The sequence below is a fragment of the Monodelphis domestica genome, chromosome 2 (assembly GCF_027887165.1).
Source record: "Monodelphis domestica isolate mMonDom1 chromosome 2, mMonDom1.pri, whole genome shotgun sequence".
Taxonomy (NCBI): domain Eukaryota; kingdom Metazoa; phylum Chordata; class Mammalia; order Didelphimorphia; family Didelphidae; genus Monodelphis; species Monodelphis domestica.
Window position 1 is genome coordinate 267072877 of NC_077228.1, and position 16934 is coordinate 267089810.

A 16934-nucleotide genomic window follows, 5' to 3' on the forward strand; every position below is an offset into this window, starting at 1 on the left:
GATTTAAATACCAACTAAAACCCCAGTTTTTACTAGAAGCCTTTTCCTGACCCCTCTTAGCCTTACCACTATTAATTATTTCCTATTTGTCCTGTATATAGCTTGCTTTGGATATATTTATATACATGACATTTTTCATTAGAATGCAAGTTGCTTGAGAGCAAGGGCTATATTTTGTCTCTTTTTCTGTGCTTGGCATTTAGCACAGTACATAGTAGGAACTTAATGTTGACTGATTGATTAACATAGTAAAGTTTTCTTGATGACAGAAACTATCCTTCTTATTTGTATCACCTAGTGTACTCTACCCATAAAAGAGACCCAAGTGTAGAGATCTGAACCACCCCAAAATTTCCCTTCTCCTGCCTTGCTTCAACTAAGTGGATCCCTGAATTGTCTTGCCTTTCTCTATGGGACTAAAATATTCAACCTCCACACTTGCCTTCTTTTGTTCCATTCTTTTTTATGTCTTATTTTCCCCTCAAAGGAGCTGTCATTCTGTTCTTAGCTTCCTTATGGTCCCCTGGTCCTGTCCCTGATGCATCCTTACCAAGGCATGGGGTCCTCTCTTGTGGGGGCCTCCACTTCCCACATCCAGCTTCCTCCTTTTGGCAACATCTAGAGGTAAAGAGATCAAGTGAGATTTTTCTTCTCAATCTCAGGAAGCTTTTTGATGTTCCACACCAAAATTAACTGATGTCCCAATGGTGTGAATGAAAAAGAAGTTAAAATCTATGGTTGAAAGATGTACCTGTTCCTATATCCCCCATTGAGTGAAGATCATCACTCATTCGAAAATGCTGAACTTCGGGGGGTCGTTTCTCAGGAACTGGAGGCTGAGGAACACACAGAAAGGAAAATAAGATTCTTCTCCCCCTCCCTAGTTCCCTCTCCCTATTACAAGAGATACTTCTTCCCTTCCCTGTATAGGCCCTTTACCTGTCCATTCCCTGGTTTGGACATGGTTTTTCGAGCTCGGTGGACCTTGGGCTTCCCTTCAGGGCTGGTAGGGGTGGGGGTAGGGGCAGGGGTAGGGGCAGGCTCAGGCCCAGCTCCAGCCCCTTGTGCCCCAGGCATGCTCAACAGCCGCATGGCTAAACTCTGGACTGAGGGAGGTGATTTCCCGGCCCCTGTCATGGTAATCTTCGCCCGGCTTGGGCAGACGCTGCCCCCTTTGCTGGGGGACGAGGGAAAGGACTTAGTGGCATGGCCTGGACAACATGGTTGGGAGAGAGAGGAGGGAAAAATGTATGACCTGAAAGCCCAATTCTCCCTGTTCCTTGAATTCCCCAGTCTCAAGCCCCCTCAGCCTCCTTACCTAATAACATCCTACCACTGTGAATGCCCTCCTCTCCCTCTGGACTCTCTGGCTCATCACCAATGAGGGGTGTGGCCCCCACTGGGGTGTCAGCACCCTCATCCCCTACAGTCACTGTGACTGAGACAGGAGATGAGGGACCAGTGGGTTCTACAGGCTCTGGATGGTCCTGAGGTGGGGTCTCCTCTCCAGGAGATTTATCTCCTGAGGAGCTAAGACCTGAAAAGATAAAAGAAAGGTTAGGAAGTAAGAAAGGGTGTCACAAACACCAAAATCCCTAAGAAACACAGGATATCTTCCAGTAAGGAAGAAGGGAAGAAGTCTAAAGGAAAAAGGTAGCTTACCTTCTTGCCAGGTTATGGGAAAGGGTCCTTTCCAGGTAGGGGAAAAAAAGGAGGTGGTGGGAATAAAAGTGCTTTCTCAATAGGAAAGAGGAAGGAGCTTGGGGTCAGACATCCTACATGCACTTCATGCTTACCTCTCTCTGTAGTTCCCCGAGGTTCTTTCTCCAGCAGCAGCGCCCCCCCCATCTCACCAGGGGCCTCCCCCTGCGAGGGGAGACAAGGGGTAGGGGGACTGGTCAACCCGGCTGGAGACAGAGGAGCCCAGGACGCCTGGGTCCGGGCGGAAGAGAGCAGGCTTCGCCCCCTCCCCCGGCCCCGATGGGTTGCCCCTCGCCCTCTCCCTCGGCTCCCAGGAAGTGGCCCTCGCCCTCTCCCCCGGGCCCGGAGGGACCCCCTCCCCCTCGGTAGCCCCCGCATCCCGGGAGCAGAAAGGAGGGGAGGGGGCGTGGCCAAAGCGCCCCGGCCCCGCCCCCTCCTCCCGGGTGCACGAGACGCTCCCCCTTTGTCCCCGGGGCCGCGGGGGCCCCGAGCGACACCCCCTCCAGCTCCCACTCCCCCCCAGCTTGGCGGCCTGCCCCGCGCACCCCGTGCGCGTGCCCCTGGGACCCCGGCTCCGTCCACCCATTCGGGGGTGGCCAGCGGCTGCACGCGCACCTCCGTGCCCACTTCCCCCGCCTCCCATCCCCTGGTCCCCTCCCCGGCCCCCGGCGCTGGCCCCCCGGCTTGTTGCAAGCCCAGCTCGGGCCCCCCGGCCCCGTTGCACCCCCGGAGCATTGCACGAGTGCGCGCTTCCCCCGGGCGCGCGCGCGGGCGGGCATGCACCCGCCTCCCCCCCCTCCCCTTCCGCACCTCGGCGGCCGCCGCCGCTGCAGCTCCCGCCGCCGCCGCCATAGCCGCTTGCGCGGGGGGCCCAGGAGGCGCGCGGCCGCCCGGGTCACGTGGGCCTAGGGGGATGGGGGGGTTGTGGAAGGAGGGAGGAGGAAGAGAACCCTTAAAGGAGCCGTGGCCTATTCCATTGCCATTTTCCCGGGATAGGAGCTCGGAGGGCTGCGCAGGACGCCCGGGATGGGGCTGGTGGGGGAGGCCCGGAGGCCACCTCTGTTTGGCCGTCTTGGCCCTCCCCATGGGTGGCGGGCGCGGGCGCTCCGCTGGAGTGCCGGGACTGGGGTTGGGGGCCTCCGCTGTGGTGCCAGTCTATTGCTCAATAACCCCGGGGGCCGCGGTTCTTCAGGTCCGGACGTCCCGGGAAGGGGCAGGACCGTGCCTCTGCCTCTGGTCTCGGTTCGGGCTAGAGCTGGAGAGAAGCCTTTGCCCCTGGAGGTGGGGATGGGGGTGCTCCGAGACGCTCCTCCCCTTTACCTAGGGCTTTTACTCTCGGCTCTTATTGTGAGTAACTAGGGCTTAATTAAAGACCACTCCAATCACGCCCTGCCGGCATCGGGTACCTCCGAGAACTTAACACAATCACAAGTTCGCTAATGACATCACGACCAGAAGCGCCGACGCCGCAGTCCCAGCACTCACAGACGCCCCGCCTCAGCCTCCTGAACCACTGCCCTCGAACCCGGCCGACTCGACAGCCCCAGGTCCTGTGGGTTGGGACTGGGCACCCGGGGCCGACTCCGAGGCCTCCTGGGAGCTGTAGTTTACACAGGATGAGTGGCTTCTAAAGCTTTCTTCCTATCCGCAAACAAAGTAATATTGGAGAGGGCCCCAGGAAGTATCTAGTCTGAGGAACCTTAACCTTTTGTGTGGGTGTTTTGAATACCCCCTCCCCTTTTGGCAGTCTAGTGAGGCAATGGATCCCTTCTCAATCATTTTAAAAATTCGTAATTACAGGAAATGCCGTTTGTTTGAGTTTAGTGAAAAAGATACATGCATGGCTCCCCACCCCCCACCCCCAATCCCAAGCACCCCCATTTGAGAACCCTGATCTGGTCTAACTCTCCCTTATTTTGTAGTGGAGGGAAGAAAGCTCTGATGTGACTTCCTACAGCTAGATAGTGACAGGGCTTGGACGGAAACAACGATTTACCGACTTCATCGGATAAGAAGAGTACTTGGAATTTTGCAAAGTGCTGCTGCAACAAGTATGGTCTTTTGCCTCATGGCGAAAGAGAAAAAGAGGGGACTAAAAATACTGGATAGGCACAACACTGGGAGCAGAAGCTGGGGTGCTGTGGGTACTCTGGGGAAGAATTATTAGCTGAACTGTACCAGGATGCCCATACTGGAAAACTGGGGAAGGGAACACTTGGATTTACATACAACAAAATATAAAGAAAAAAAATTTATTTTGTGGAAAATAAAAGCAGAAACTGAGACCCCAGATTCCAGAAAACTCCTGAAAAATATGTCTTTGTTTCCTTAAAAAATACTGTATAAGTCTCTACCACATCCTCCCCTTCCCTCCCCTTTGTTTCCCTCCCTCCCTCCCTCCTTCCCTCTCCCCAAGAGCCCTTTTCTAGGTATTTTCCTCCTTCCCCCTCCCCAACCCTTACTAACTTCTTTCATCCTCTTTTTGCCTCTATTTGTTTTCTATTCTACTTGTCCATCTCACCTTTTCTTTCTTTTTTGTCTCCATAGACAAAAATCCTGTCCTCCCCTCTTCCCCAGCATGCAAAAAAAATTCTCTAACCCTTCCTCCCAAGGGACTAAATAAACTTTTCCTAACGGTTGCCCTTCTAAAAATTTAAGAGGTTTCCTCTGCTCTATTCCCACCAAAAGACAGGAATACCTTTGGTAAGATTCCCTCCCAATTCCCACCCACCCTATCCCAACTGAGTTGATAGTCTTCTCTATAGCTTTCTTACCCTATGATAAAACCATCTTGTCCGCCATTTTTCTTTTTACTACTCACGTCCTCATGACAATAAAATCTACCTCTTCCAGAAAAAGTCTTCCCTCCCAACCTGTGCTTTTATCCTAAAATACAGGAACTTTTTCTTTTCTCATCAAAAGGAAAGGTTTGATAATCCCCTCAGCTAGGTCTAACCCTTTCTTATTCCCCAAGGAAGCCCTGACCTTTGTGTGCCTCTACCTTTAACTACAGCATGTATGTTAACCCTCTGGCAAACAGAAAAGCCCTTTCTCCCCTTCAGTTTCCTTCCCTTGGGGAGAGGTCACACCCCCTTCTACCAGCAATCTCCTCACCTCACCCCTTTCCCTCCCCTAGTTATCCCTCCTCCAACTAGTGGAGGAGGGCATTGAGCTCAGACACACTGGCATCAAGGACGTTCTCTGCTGTGGTCTTGCCATGCTGCTCCTTGAGGTGGCGTCGAATGGCAGGTTTATGGGCAAAGCGCACATCACAGTAAGAGCAACGGTATGGCCGAGCCCCAGAGTGCAGATTGAGGTGGTCATGTAGGGTAGACTTCTGCGTGAAGCACTTGCCACAAATACCACAGGAGTGTGATTTAACACCTCGGTGGACGTTCATGTGACGGTTGAGGTTGCTGCTATGGTTGAACTGCTTCCCACATCGAGGGCACATAAAGATGAAGTGTTGAGCTCTCATGTGGAACACAAGTTTTTCCACACCCTGAAATACTTCTGGGCACTTGGTACACTTGATGTTCTTCAGTGGGTTGCCCACTGGGGAGCCCCCTGGTATAGGGCTCCTGATGCCCCCATAACTCCCACTAACTCCACTGCTTCGAGACATAGTGGCTGCTGCCAGGGCTTCATCTCCCAACCCGAGGGTTATGCCCTCACCCACACGACCTCCAGGAAACAGCAAAAGACCCTCCCCCTCTGTGTCTTCTGTCAGACTGTAGCAGGCCTTCACTACCCCCTGAGGTGCTGTGCTATCATCAGGGGCATCAATAGTTTCTCCAACTTCGTTGATGAGGAGTCCACTGCTCCCTCCAAGGCCAAGACCCCCTCCAAGGTTAAGGTTCCCCCCAAGACCAAGGCTCCCTCCAAGACCAAGGCTCCCTCCAATGCCTCCAGGAGGCTTAAGCCTCTGTGCCACCTCCAATGCTGATTCCACTTTGACAATACAGATATCTGATACATCCTCTTCTTCATCTTCTTCCTCCTCTTCTGCCTTTAGTTCAAGGTCCTCATCTAGGGGGAATTCCAGCTTCACTGGTCGGAGAAGAGGAGGTGGAGGAGGTGGAGGTGGGGGCTTGGGAGCTGGCTTTGGGGTTCGGGCAGGTGGGAGGAGTGACTTGGTAGAAGTGAGTCCAGTCAATCCAATCCCTCCACCAATTCCATCCTCTTTTAGGCCAATCTTGGGCTCAATGAATTGGCTCAAGGCATTTCTACATTTTTCTACCACATGCTCCATTTGGAGGTAGGACGCTGCAGTCAGGTAGTTGACAATGTCACGGACAGCAAACTCTAGAGCTCCAGTATAGCAGGAGAGGAGGAGGTCAGCCACGATTCTGGCACTGTGCATTAGTGACACTTGTAGTTCTGAACTGGGATTGAGGAGAAACTGGTCACGAAGAAACGGGGAGCAGGCCGCCAAGATTACCTTGTGGCCCCGAAACTTGAGGCTATCAGCTACGATGGTGACATCGCAGAAGCGCTCCTCTGCCCGGAGCTGGTTCATATTTCGAAGGGTGGCAGCCTCATGCCCTGGGAGCTGGAATCGCAAGACTTCCACTCCAGATGCCATGGTGCTGGGTGTGATGGAGAGTGTTTCCTGTGTTTGGTGGAGGATGAATTAGTTAGGAAGCCGGTTCCTCACCCCTTCCCCAACCTCGGCCCCCTCCTCTACCCCCTCCCCTAAGGCAGAACTGCAATTTCCGTACCCAAACCCCCTTCCCCCCCAGTTTTTGCTTCATCCCATCCGAGGGGGTGGGGGGGAAGAAGCGCAGTCCCTTGAGGGGCGGGGTCGCATACTTTCTTCCCCAAGCGTCCCGCCCACGATATGGGGGCCAGGGCAAGGAGGGGTGGGCTAGGTATGCTGGTGGAGTGTGTGGGGGAGGGGACGAGGTTTGAGGGTTCCCCACACTGGGGCACGCTCGCGCCTTTCCCCGCCCCCCTGGGCACGTTTACACGCGCCGTTCCCGCCCCCCCCGTACGCGCCGCGCAGGCCCCCTCCCCCAGCACCTTCCTCCCTAGCTCCCCAACACTTAGGACCCAATTGCTCCGCAGAACCTGCCCCCCCTGAACCCCATGACCCCATTGGCACGCGCGCCTCTCACCTGGCTCGGTTCCACGCGCAGTTTTTTTTTCCTTAATTTCCCCCACCCCACCCCCCCCGGGGGCCGGCGGCACCCACCACGCACTGGCAGGCCTGAGTGACGCGCAGGCGCAAGGACGTGCGCGCCTGAGCGCGCGCTCCGACGCGCGACTCCGGCTCCGCGTGGGCGGGCTGTGGGGGGAGGGGCCGGGGCGGGGGCGGCTCGTGCCGGGCCGCCTGGGCCCCGCGCGCGCGGCTTTGGCTACTGCGGCGGCTGCAGCTCGGAGAGGAGGCTAGAAGGAAAAAAAAAAGTGGGCTGTGTGTATGATTAAAGGGGTCCGATCCTCCCTTTCCTTCCCACTTTTTTCCACCCGTTCCCCACTCTGTTAAAGGAGCCAGGAGTACTGGCCTCCTCCCCTTTGGCCAGTATTATTTGTCCGCTGGAGCGGAAATACGTCCGTCTTCCCTCCTCCCTCCTTCTTTTCTTTCTACGCCCGCACTTCTTCCCGACTCACTCGGGTTGCCTCCCCTCCCTCTGGAATAGGGTTACGCATGCGTGCTAGCTGAGTTAGGGTAGCGCGGAACCCGGTGCACAATCTTTGCAGAGAATGAACTGTAAGGTGGTTCTTTGCTCCCTCTTTCCAGAAAAAGCTGCCACCCCTGGTGGCCAAGTGGAATTTGTGGGGGGGTGGGGGGGAATGGGGCCCGGGATAGCATTCGATTAAACTAAAAATCATGTTCAGAGTCTGTGAGCCAGGCAGTATACTAGGAACTGAACAAAGTGAACCATATTCGTACAATTTATACTCAGTGGAGAATATGGGAGCAGGTATGTCTTTTAGGCAAAGATCTTTTTTTTCTCACCCGTCCAGACCATGAAGACAACAGCCAATATTGGTTTGGGGATGGGGTGGCGATACAACATATAATAACTCTAAAAATATGAATAAGGAGAAAGCTTTTAATTGTTGGGAAGATCAGGAATGGCTTTTCTTGAGAGTTAGCACCTACACTGAGATTTATTAAATACTGTATTGACCTCCCTCTATAGTTCAGTATACAGCATACAAATACAAAGGAGGCAGCCCCCTAATTAGTCGAGATATCGAGAGTGGCCAGAAAAGGATTTTTGATCTGGTGAGTCATTCAGGGAACTATTGTGCAGGTGATTGTCACACCCTTTCCAGAACCGTCCTCCTACAAATTTGATTCTCTTCCCAGAGCCTGTGAAAGAAATGGGAGTTAGGGAGGGGTTGTCCTGGACCTGGCAGATTGTGTTACAGAGTGGAAGGGACCTGAAGTCATTAGTTCAGCCCCATCTTTTTGCAGATCAAGAAACTAAGGCCCAAGAAAAGTTAAGTGACTTGCCCAGAGCCAGTCACATAAGCATCAGAAGCAAGACTCCCAACTCCAATTTTTTCCAAATAGAATTTTATTAATATATTGTTTTTATATTAACTACAATTCCCAATATTCTGTCCCTGAGAGCTATTTTTAAAACAACGAAAAAAGAAGAAAATAATAATTTATTAAAATTAAACACATAAAGCAATGAATTTAAATTTAAAGATTCAATTTAAAGTTAAAGGACTTGGGCTTAAATCTTGATTCTTACTTCCTATGTAATATTGGACAAATTACTTTTATTACTATTTATTGCTTCAATTTGGAAAATGGTGGTGGGGGTGTGACAGTCTGATGGGTCACTCTTTAAAAAAAAACCCAAATGTTATCTATTTTTTAAAAATTACCTAAATTTCCCCCTATATCCTACCTCTTTACCTTCTCCTAGAAAGCCATCCTGTATAACAAAGAATTAGTTTTAAAATAGAAATTCCAGAACCAATGCTGACATGAAATGTGATTTGGGACCAGTTAGATATAGCAGCTAGATGAATTTTCACTCATTAGTCAGGGCTTCATAACCCTAGTGAATATATTTCTTTCTACTTCTCCAGAGAGGATTGGAAAATTGGGGTAGCAGTTGGGGGTGCAGTGTCAGATGAGAAAAGAGTGGGGAAAAAGCAGAGTATAGAGCAAGATGTCCAGGGTGGATAGATAGGAAGAAACTAGGGATTCTCATCATAACAGTAATAAACACTTATATATATATATATATATATATATATATATATAATTTCATTTGAACGTCAATGCAACCCTATGAGATAGGTACTAGAATTATATTTCTTTTCCTGACGTGAAAATCTATGTTGGAGTGAATTACTTGTCAGGATTACATCAAAAGTAAGTTTCGGAAGCAAAATCTGAACTAGGTTTTTCTGACTTCAGCACTGTATTATCCAGAGCTGAATCTAAAAGGCAGAGATGAGAAGGTAGTGAATTCCAGAAGTAGTGGGAAACCTTGGTCCCATTTGCCAAGTTGAAAAGTATGGTGGCCAAAAGGAATACTAGTTTAAAATAGAAAATCATTTGCAAAACCTTTTAAAAGAAACTAGTGGAAAGTAATTATAGTTAATGCTTTAAGGTAGCACTTTAAAGTTTGCAAAACACTTAAACACATATCTCATTTTATCCTCACACAACAACCCTGGGATGTAGTAAAATTATCATCTTCATTTTACAGATGAGGAAACTAAAGCAGGTTAAGAGACTTGTCAATGGACAGTTTGATAGCATAGTGTATCTGGTCCCAGAGTCAGGAATTCATATCTAGTTTCAGATGCTAGCTATATGATCTTGGGCAAGTCACTTAACCACTGTTTGCCTTGGTTTTGTTGCCTATAAAATGGAGATAATAACAACCCCTACCTCTCAGGTATGTTTCACTCAAACAACACAGAGTTGTTTGAGGACAAAATGAATTAATAATTGTAAAGTGCTCATGTTGTATATCTTTGTATAACCCCTTTGGGGTTCTTTTGACAAAGATACTGGAATGGTTTGCCATTTTACAGACAAACTGAGGCAAACAGTTAAGTGACTTGCCCAGGGATACACAGCTAGTAAGTATCTAAGAGTGATTTGAACTCAGGAAAATGAGCCTTTCTGACTCCAGACCTGACACTTTTAGTAGTTACTATGTAAATAGTCATTCCCTTCTCTTTTCCCTTGGCTAGATCACATAGTTTGCAAATGTTTGAGACCAGATTTGAAATCAGATCTTCCTGATCCAGGCCCACTTTGCCACCTAGCTGCTTTGTTTATGCCATCTAGATTATGATTGTATTGGATTGGATAGATATAATTGTATTGGAATATAGCAAAAAATTGTGGAAGGGAGCAGGAGTTCCCTGAAAGTAACCTAATGAAACAAGATCATAACATGCATTTAAATATATGTGACAAGAGCTAGTTTTATATTTGGTGAATGCTGCTGTAGTAATAGCTACCCATACTAGCCTTGTTTCCCTGCTTTCTTCAATCTACATTTAAAGAAGTATATATAATAAATAAATATTTTTTTTAAAGAGCAGGCTCAGTCATTTTCAGTCATGTCTGACTGACCCAATTTGTGATTTTCTGGAATGGTTTACCATTTCTTACAAATGAGGAAACTGAAACAAATAGGGTTAAGTGACTTGCCTAGGGTCACACATCTAATAAGTGTCTGAGGTCACATTTGAACTCAGGTCTTCCCAACCACAGTCCAAGCACTCTATTTACTTTGCCACCTATTACATAACTAATAAACCAAATGGAAAGCAATATATAAGTTTAAAGGTTTAAAGATGGGAGGCCATAGATTCAAATCGGAACTCAGACACTTCCTAGCCATATGACACAGGGCAAGGAACTTAATCCCTGTTGCCTAGCTCTTACTGCTCTTCTGCCTTAGAACCAATACATAGTATTGATTTTAAGAAGGAAGGTAAGGGTTTAAAAAAAAAAAGTCTAGGGCGAGGGGGGGTTGTGAGACTTCTCAACCCCTTAAAGGCATGTACCCTTTTATTTTTTCTTCCATCCCAAATAGCTAAAGCTGCCCAGAGACTGAATGAATTTGGGGAGGCGAACAGAGTGCAGAGAATAGCAAAGGAAGATATCTATCTATCTATCTATCTATCTATCTATCTATCTATCTATCTATCTATCTAATCTTGGCACTATGGCTTCCTCAGCAAATATTCTGTGGATCTGTGCTGATTTTCCCAAAGGCTTCCATCCTCACTGCTCAACCAGAAGGAACTCAATCTACAGTTTGCCAGACTATCGCTCCAGTTCACACAGCTAGGACTGCCTATGTTAAACCAATTCAAATTTTAACCTTGGGGAAAAGAGATTAAATATCTCTCTGAAATTGAGAATTATTAAAATCTTGATCTGACTTTCAGTGTGGGGGGAAAAAAAGGGGGAACTTTCATTCCCACTCTGTATTTAGGAAATCTGCTTTTCACTGTCCAACCTAATTCACAGATGCATAAAATTAACTTTTTAGTGGCATATGGTTCACTAAAACACAGTAGAACAGTTGTTCTTAGCAAAATTGTAAGTATATTATCTTTCTTGACAATCTCCCCTATGCCTTCTCCATCATTCCTAGGTAATAGAGAGAAAGGTTTAAGGACAGTTACATTGTAGTAACCTATAGGATGGGGTATATAAACAACTGGAAGGAAGTGGGAGAGGGTGCCAGGCGTTGGAATACTTCTGTACTGACTTCAACAGTGGCTAAGGTTTCATGACAAGCCTTTAGCCTAACCCTTTGTTGGTTGGTTTGTTCACCATGTTGGTGAATCATGGTATTCCTGATCTCTCTCACCACTGAAACATGGGAGGTGTTCTCCAGGATCTGTCCTGATTTACTCCTATTGCCACGACTCTGCAACTGTACTCTGGCTGAGGTAGACATTCTCTCTCATGTAGAGGAGAGTGACATCCACAGAGCCATTAATGAACATCTACTTTGTTTCTACTTTGCTATTACAAAAAGTGTAACTGAAATTTTTGGATTGGTAACAGGGAGTTATTAATGACCTTTTTGGAATATGTATCAGGCATGCATTTTATTTATTGATTTTTTAAAGCCCCTTCCTTCTGTCTTAGAATTGATACCAAGTATCTGTTCTAAGGCAAAAGAGTGGTAAGGGCTAGGCAACTGGGGTTAAGTGACTTGCCTAGGGTCACACAGCTAGGAAATGTCTGAGCCCAGGACATTGAACCAAGGACCTGGCTTTCTATTCTCCTGTCATTCATTTTTACTTATTTTTAAAAATTAAAAAAATAAAAAAAAATTTTTTAAACCCTTACCTTCCATCTTGGAGTCAATACTGTGTATTGGCACTTGCCCAGGGTCACACAGCTAGGAAGTATCTGAGACCAGATTTGAACTTAGGACCTCCTATCTCTCAATCCACTGAGCCACCCAGCCAAGCCACCCAGCTGTCCCCTGTCATTCATCTTTAAATAAATCATTCCCTTCAACGTACTGTTCACTCTGTGTGTGTGTGTGTGTGTGTGTGTGTGTGTGTTTCCTAAAGGAAGCTAAAAGTAATTAAATTTGACTGATCTCCTCAGGAAATAGGGGGAGATACTTTCACAAATTTCTGGAATTTTCCCTCAGGGGCTCAAAACAAAGTAAAGAGATTCTTATGGGAAACATATTATTTAGTTCCCCCCAAAGAAGCCCAATTGAATCCAGTCCTAGACACTGAATGAGCTAATCATTCATATTCTGGTGGGAAGAAGGCTCACTGAGAAGTTCTTTCTGAGCCTCTGTAATTATTGCCTCAGTTGACCTGAGGCAAATCTAAAACAGATTCAGTAGGGGCCAGGTCGAGGGAGTTGCTAATTCTCTTGCTAGTGCCAAATTTCTAGGACACATTTTTCTTCATTAGACATTTGCTTTGGACTCCGTGTACATCAGGAGGAAATGAAAATGACAGAGTGGTAGGACCTGACCAAAAAAAATACATAGAGGAGGTCTATGCTGGAGGTGGCAATTTTGAGGAAAGCCTAAGTTAGGGTTGATTCTCAACATATATGAAAGAGGGGAAGCTAGCAAGTGATTGCAAAAATCATAGACAGGAGTAATATTGAATGAAAGCAATTGAAGGACCACCAGAAACTAATGATTCATGTGCTTTTCCCAATTCAATTTGATTTAATGAAACAAGCATTTATTTGGCACCTACTAAATACTAAAGACAATATGCTGGAACCTAAGGCTACAGTCAAAAATCAAGCAGTCATTTTCCAGGAAGAGCAGCTAGGTGGTGCTGTGGATAGAGTGCCAGGCCTAGAATCAGGAAGACTTTCCTTTCTTTAGTTCAAATCTGACCTCAAGACTGTGCCCTTGGCTAAACCCTGTTTGCCTCAGTTTCCTCATCTATAAAATGAACTGGAAAAGAAAATGGCAAGCCATTCCAGTATCTTTGCCAAGAAAACCCTAATTAGGATCAGGAAGAATTAGAGGTAATCACTGAATAACAACAACCCAAAAGGAGCTTACATCCTGCTTGAAGTGGGGAGAAACAAAAGTTATGGAGATAAAGAAATGTAAAATGTATGTAAAAAGATGAAGAAATTTCAAGGAAGGAGGAACACTAATAATTGGGGGAATCTAGAAAGGCCTTTTAAGGCTAGAATACCTGAATCATGTGGCAGCACAAAGGTAAGAGATGAGGCATTCTACTTGGGAAACATTCTGCAAGGGAGGCTGGAGTAATATGAAAACAGTCTGGAAATATAGTCTGGAATAACATTTTTCAGGTCTTTAAATGAGAAAACAACAACAACAACAAAAAATCCACCTTTTCATTTTTTCTTAGAGACAATAGGGAGCCACTGAAACTTTATGAGCAGTGGTTCCTGAGGTATTTTAGAAGTGATATGGCTAGACATGTGGAGGATAGATTGTAGAGGGAAGAAGTTAGAAGTCAATTAGAAGGCTTTGGCAGAAGCAATGCAAATTAAAACAACTCAGATAATACCTTGCTCATATTGACTAAGATGATAGAAAAGGAAATAACAAATGCTGGAGGGACTGTGAGAAAATAGGCACACTAATACATTGTTGGTGGAGTTGTGAATAGGTCTCACCAATCTGGAGAACAATTTGGAATTTTGCTCAACGGGCTTTAAAACCTGTATGCTCTTTGATTTAGCAACACTACTACTAGGTCTCTGTGAGTGTGAAACCCCTTACTGCCTTTTATGATTATAATAATATTAGCCTTTATGATTATTTCTATAACACAATCATTAGTAGTCAAATAATATAATTTGTTTTATATGGATTATAAGTATTAGCTAAGAAAAATACAGTTAAGGGCGATACCAAATCTTGCTGACAGGCATTTTGACCTTAAGCCTGTAACCCAAAAGCTTCTATTTAGCTCACCACACTCCCCTCTGTATATGACAGGAGAGTCAGACAGGAGGTGGAGGGCTGTTTTTGGGTACAAATATCAGTCACCCAACTGCTAACTCCTAATATTACACCATAATTGTCAGCAAAAAAACTTGACTCTGATTGATTATTGCAGAGGACTTGGAAAGGTCAACTATAATAATAGACATAAGCTACCTGCCATAGTGATTTTTTTTATACTTTCCAGCTTATTTAGCACTTGCTTCATTGGTTAGGACCAGCCTATGTGAAAGATTTTTGCATCCATTCTATTTTAATTTAGATAGTATGTTCTGTTACTTCTTGGCATAAAAAAGGCTATCTCCTAAGACTCTGGTCTCCTTTGGTCTTGGCATTGACTAGAATCTGGCTTTATTGTGACACTGGCCACCTCTCAATAAACCTGTCATTTAGCTTGGAGACTGTGTGATAATTTTTCAATATATCTTTAACCCAAAGAAATAAAAAAAGACCTATATGTATAAAATTATTTATAGTAGTTTTTTGTTGTTGCTGTTGTAGCAAAGAATTGGATATTGAAGGTATGCCCATCAATCGGGAAATGGCTAAGCAAGTTGTAGTATACAATTATGATGGAATACTATTGTGCTATAAAAATAGTTTCAGAAAAATTTAGGAATAATTATATGAACTGGTACAAAGTGAAGTGAGCAGAAACAGGAGAGAAGTATACACAATAATAGCAATATCATAAGGATGACCTACGGTGAAAGTTATGGGTATTTTGATCAAGACAATGACTCCAGATAATTCCAAAGAATCCATGATGAAAAATGCTCTCTACCTCCAGAGAAGGAACTGATGAACTTTAAATGCAGACTGAAATATACTTCTAAAACCTTTCTTTATTTTATTGATTTATTTTGTTTGTGTTTTATAACATGGCTAACATGGAAATATTTTTCATGAATTCACATGTATAATTAAAATAAAATTATTTGCTTTCTTAAGGAAGGGTGAGGGATAAGAGGGAGGGAGAGAATTTGGAACTCAACATTTGATTATTTAAATAAAATTTATACATAATTGGGAAATATTTAATGAAATAAATGTATTTTTTTTAAAAAGAGGGTGTTTGCTGAAATTCAGGTGAACAGTGTTGGTCTTGTGTTGACAGAGAGGATGGGATAGTCATAAAACATATTTTGGAGATGGAATTGCCCAAATCTTGGCAAACTGATTGGATCTAGAGGAAGGAAATTAGGGAGAGTTCAGGATGACTCTAAGGTTGTGATCCTGGGTAGCTGGAAGGATAAGGACTATTGACAAAAATAAGAAAGTTAGTGCATATTCTTTGGCCAGTAATACTGCTACTAGGTCTGTATTCAAAAGAGATTTTTTAAAAAGGGGTAAAGGACTTACTTGTACAAAAATATTTATAGCTGTTCTTTTTGTGATAATTTGAAGGGATGTCTACCAGTTGGAGAATGTCTGAATAAATATGATGGTGATAGAATATTGATGGAAAGACCTACATGAACTGATACAGAGTGAAATAAGCAGAACCAGGACATTGAACACAGTAATAGCAATATTACTGTGCCTGCCAATTAAGAATGGTTTTGATACTTTTTAAGGAAAAGATAGCTTAGTTCACATGGTAAGGACTCTGGTAGATATTCTTTTTACTATTGAAGAAATATGAAAATTGTATATATAAAATTGGCTTAGTCTTGAAAAGTGATAAATATGGTAGGAAAGAGAAAGAAGGAGCAAGCATTGAGGTTGATTTTGGAGTTTCAAACTTGGATGACAAAATGGCTGGTGGAACCCTCAACAGAAATTGGGAATTTTGGAGGTTTGGGTTTAGGGACAGGATAATGAATTCTTCTTCGTATATGTTGAATTTGTGATGCTTATATCCAGGAAGAGTTGTTTAGCAGGTAGCTGGTGATTCAGGACTTGAGCTCAAAAGAGAAATGGACCTAAATACATAAATGTGGAAGCCATTTGCAGAAATGATAATTGAATTCATGGGAACAGACAGCATCACTGAAAGTTAGACTATAAGAGACCCCATGACAGAGACTTGGGTACAGAAACTTGGGGTAGGGCATCCATGGTTAGGAAGCAGGATACTGAGAGGAGCCAGCCAGATAGGTAAGAGGGGAAAAAAATTGGAGAACACTGATCTAGCAACACAATACTCTGCCTTGTCCATAAAATAGATTGAGATATTTTGTCAAATGTTTTGCTTAAATTTAGCAAAATTGTATCTATAGTTTTCACCTGAACTACCAGTCTAGCAACTCTGTCAAAGAGGAAATGAGGTTACTACAGTATGACTTGTTCTTAATCAAGTAATACTAGTTTTTAGGAATCGTCACTAATTCTCTTAAGTTATATATTCTAAAATTTTGTCAGGAATTGAAGTCAAGGCTCACTAGAGTCAGTGGACTTTACTAATTTTACTCTTTGTAAAAATTATGCGGGGGCAGCTGGGTAGCTCAGTGGATTGAGAGTCAGGCCTAGAGATGGGAGGTCCTGGGTTCAAATCCTACCTCAGACACTTCTCAGCTGTGTGACCCTGGGCAAGTCACTTGACCCCCATTGCCTAGCCCTTACCACTCTTCTGCCTTGGAGCCAATACACAGTATTGACTCCAAGACAGAAGGTAAGGGTTAAAAAAAAAATTACGCATTTGCTTTACTCTGTTTCTATTCTCTTAAAAATTTTTAATTTTAATTTTGAAGATAATATTTTTAAAAATGAGCATCTTCATATACACAGTGGAATGGAAAGATTGTAAATCTTTTTTGTGAATTGTGAATCTCCATTTCATAGCACTACTTTATTCTTTTTATTTTT

General features: G+C 44.9%; 2 protein-coding genes and 1 long non-coding RNA gene across 9 annotated transcripts in view; 1 reads left to right on the plus strand and 2 right to left on the minus strand.

Moving 5' to 3' along the window:
* Nucleotides 1–3628, minus strand: part of EHMT2 (euchromatic histone lysine methyltransferase 2) — a 26125-nt gene extending 22497 nt beyond the window's left edge. For 3 of the 6 annotated variants that reach the window (XM_056817918.1, XM_056817917.1, XM_056817916.1), the window contains exons 1-6: nt 2512–3628; nt 1797–1866; nt 1319–1537; nt 940–1211; nt 752–836; nt 551–618 (exon numbers count right to left, since the gene is read on the minus strand). In XM_056817918.1, the coding sequence (XP_056673896.1) occupies nt 551–618; nt 752–836; nt 940–1211; nt 1319–1537; nt 1797–1866; nt 2512–2787 (990 nt within the window). In that variant the 5' untranslated portion in view covers nt 2788–3628. Of the gene's footprint in view, nt 1–550; nt 619–751; nt 837–939; nt 1212–1318; nt 1538–1796; nt 2095–2511 lie in introns of those variants that run through there. The other 3 variants (XM_056817915.1, XM_056817914.1, XM_056817913.1) reach the window with 1 other exon arrangement.
* LOC103106431 (uncharacterized) lies at nt 3110–4003 on the plus strand. The gene is made up of 2 exons (XR_008916501.1): nt 3110–3248; nt 3624–4003. It is a non-coding gene; the product is annotated as an uncharacterized LOC103106431 (long non-coding RNA).
* Nucleotides 3938–7285, minus strand: ZBTB12 (zinc finger and BTB domain containing 12). 2 transcript variants are annotated; one of them, XM_007483567.2, is made up of 2 exons: nt 6819–7285; nt 3938–6313 (listed from the first exon to the last, which is right to left on the minus strand). In XM_007483567.2, exon 2 carries the CDS (start codon nt 6284–6286, stop codon nt 4853–4855), a length of 1434 nt encoding a protein of 477 aa, XP_007483629.1. In that variant the 5' UTR covers nt 6287–6313; nt 6819–7285; the 3' UTR covers nt 3938–4852. The 2 variants fall into 2 exon arrangements, with proteins under 2 accessions (XP_007483629.1, XP_001376349.2); XM_001376312.4 differs by lacking the exon at nt 6819–7285 and adding an exon at nt 6423–6612.
* Between the last annotated feature and the right edge of the window lie 9649 nt (nt 7286–16934).

What these genes read in the sequence shown, in the direction of transcription:
- ZBTB12 (XM_001376312.4), bottom strand. Translation starts at nt 6,455, where the DNA reads ATGAAGCAAAAACTGGGGGGGAAGGGGGTTTGG. An exon ending in TGGGGGGGAAGGGGGTTTGG is followed by an intron (nt 6,314 to 6,422) that starts GTACGGAAATTG and finishes CACCAAACACAG; the next exon opens with GAAACACTCTCCATCACACC.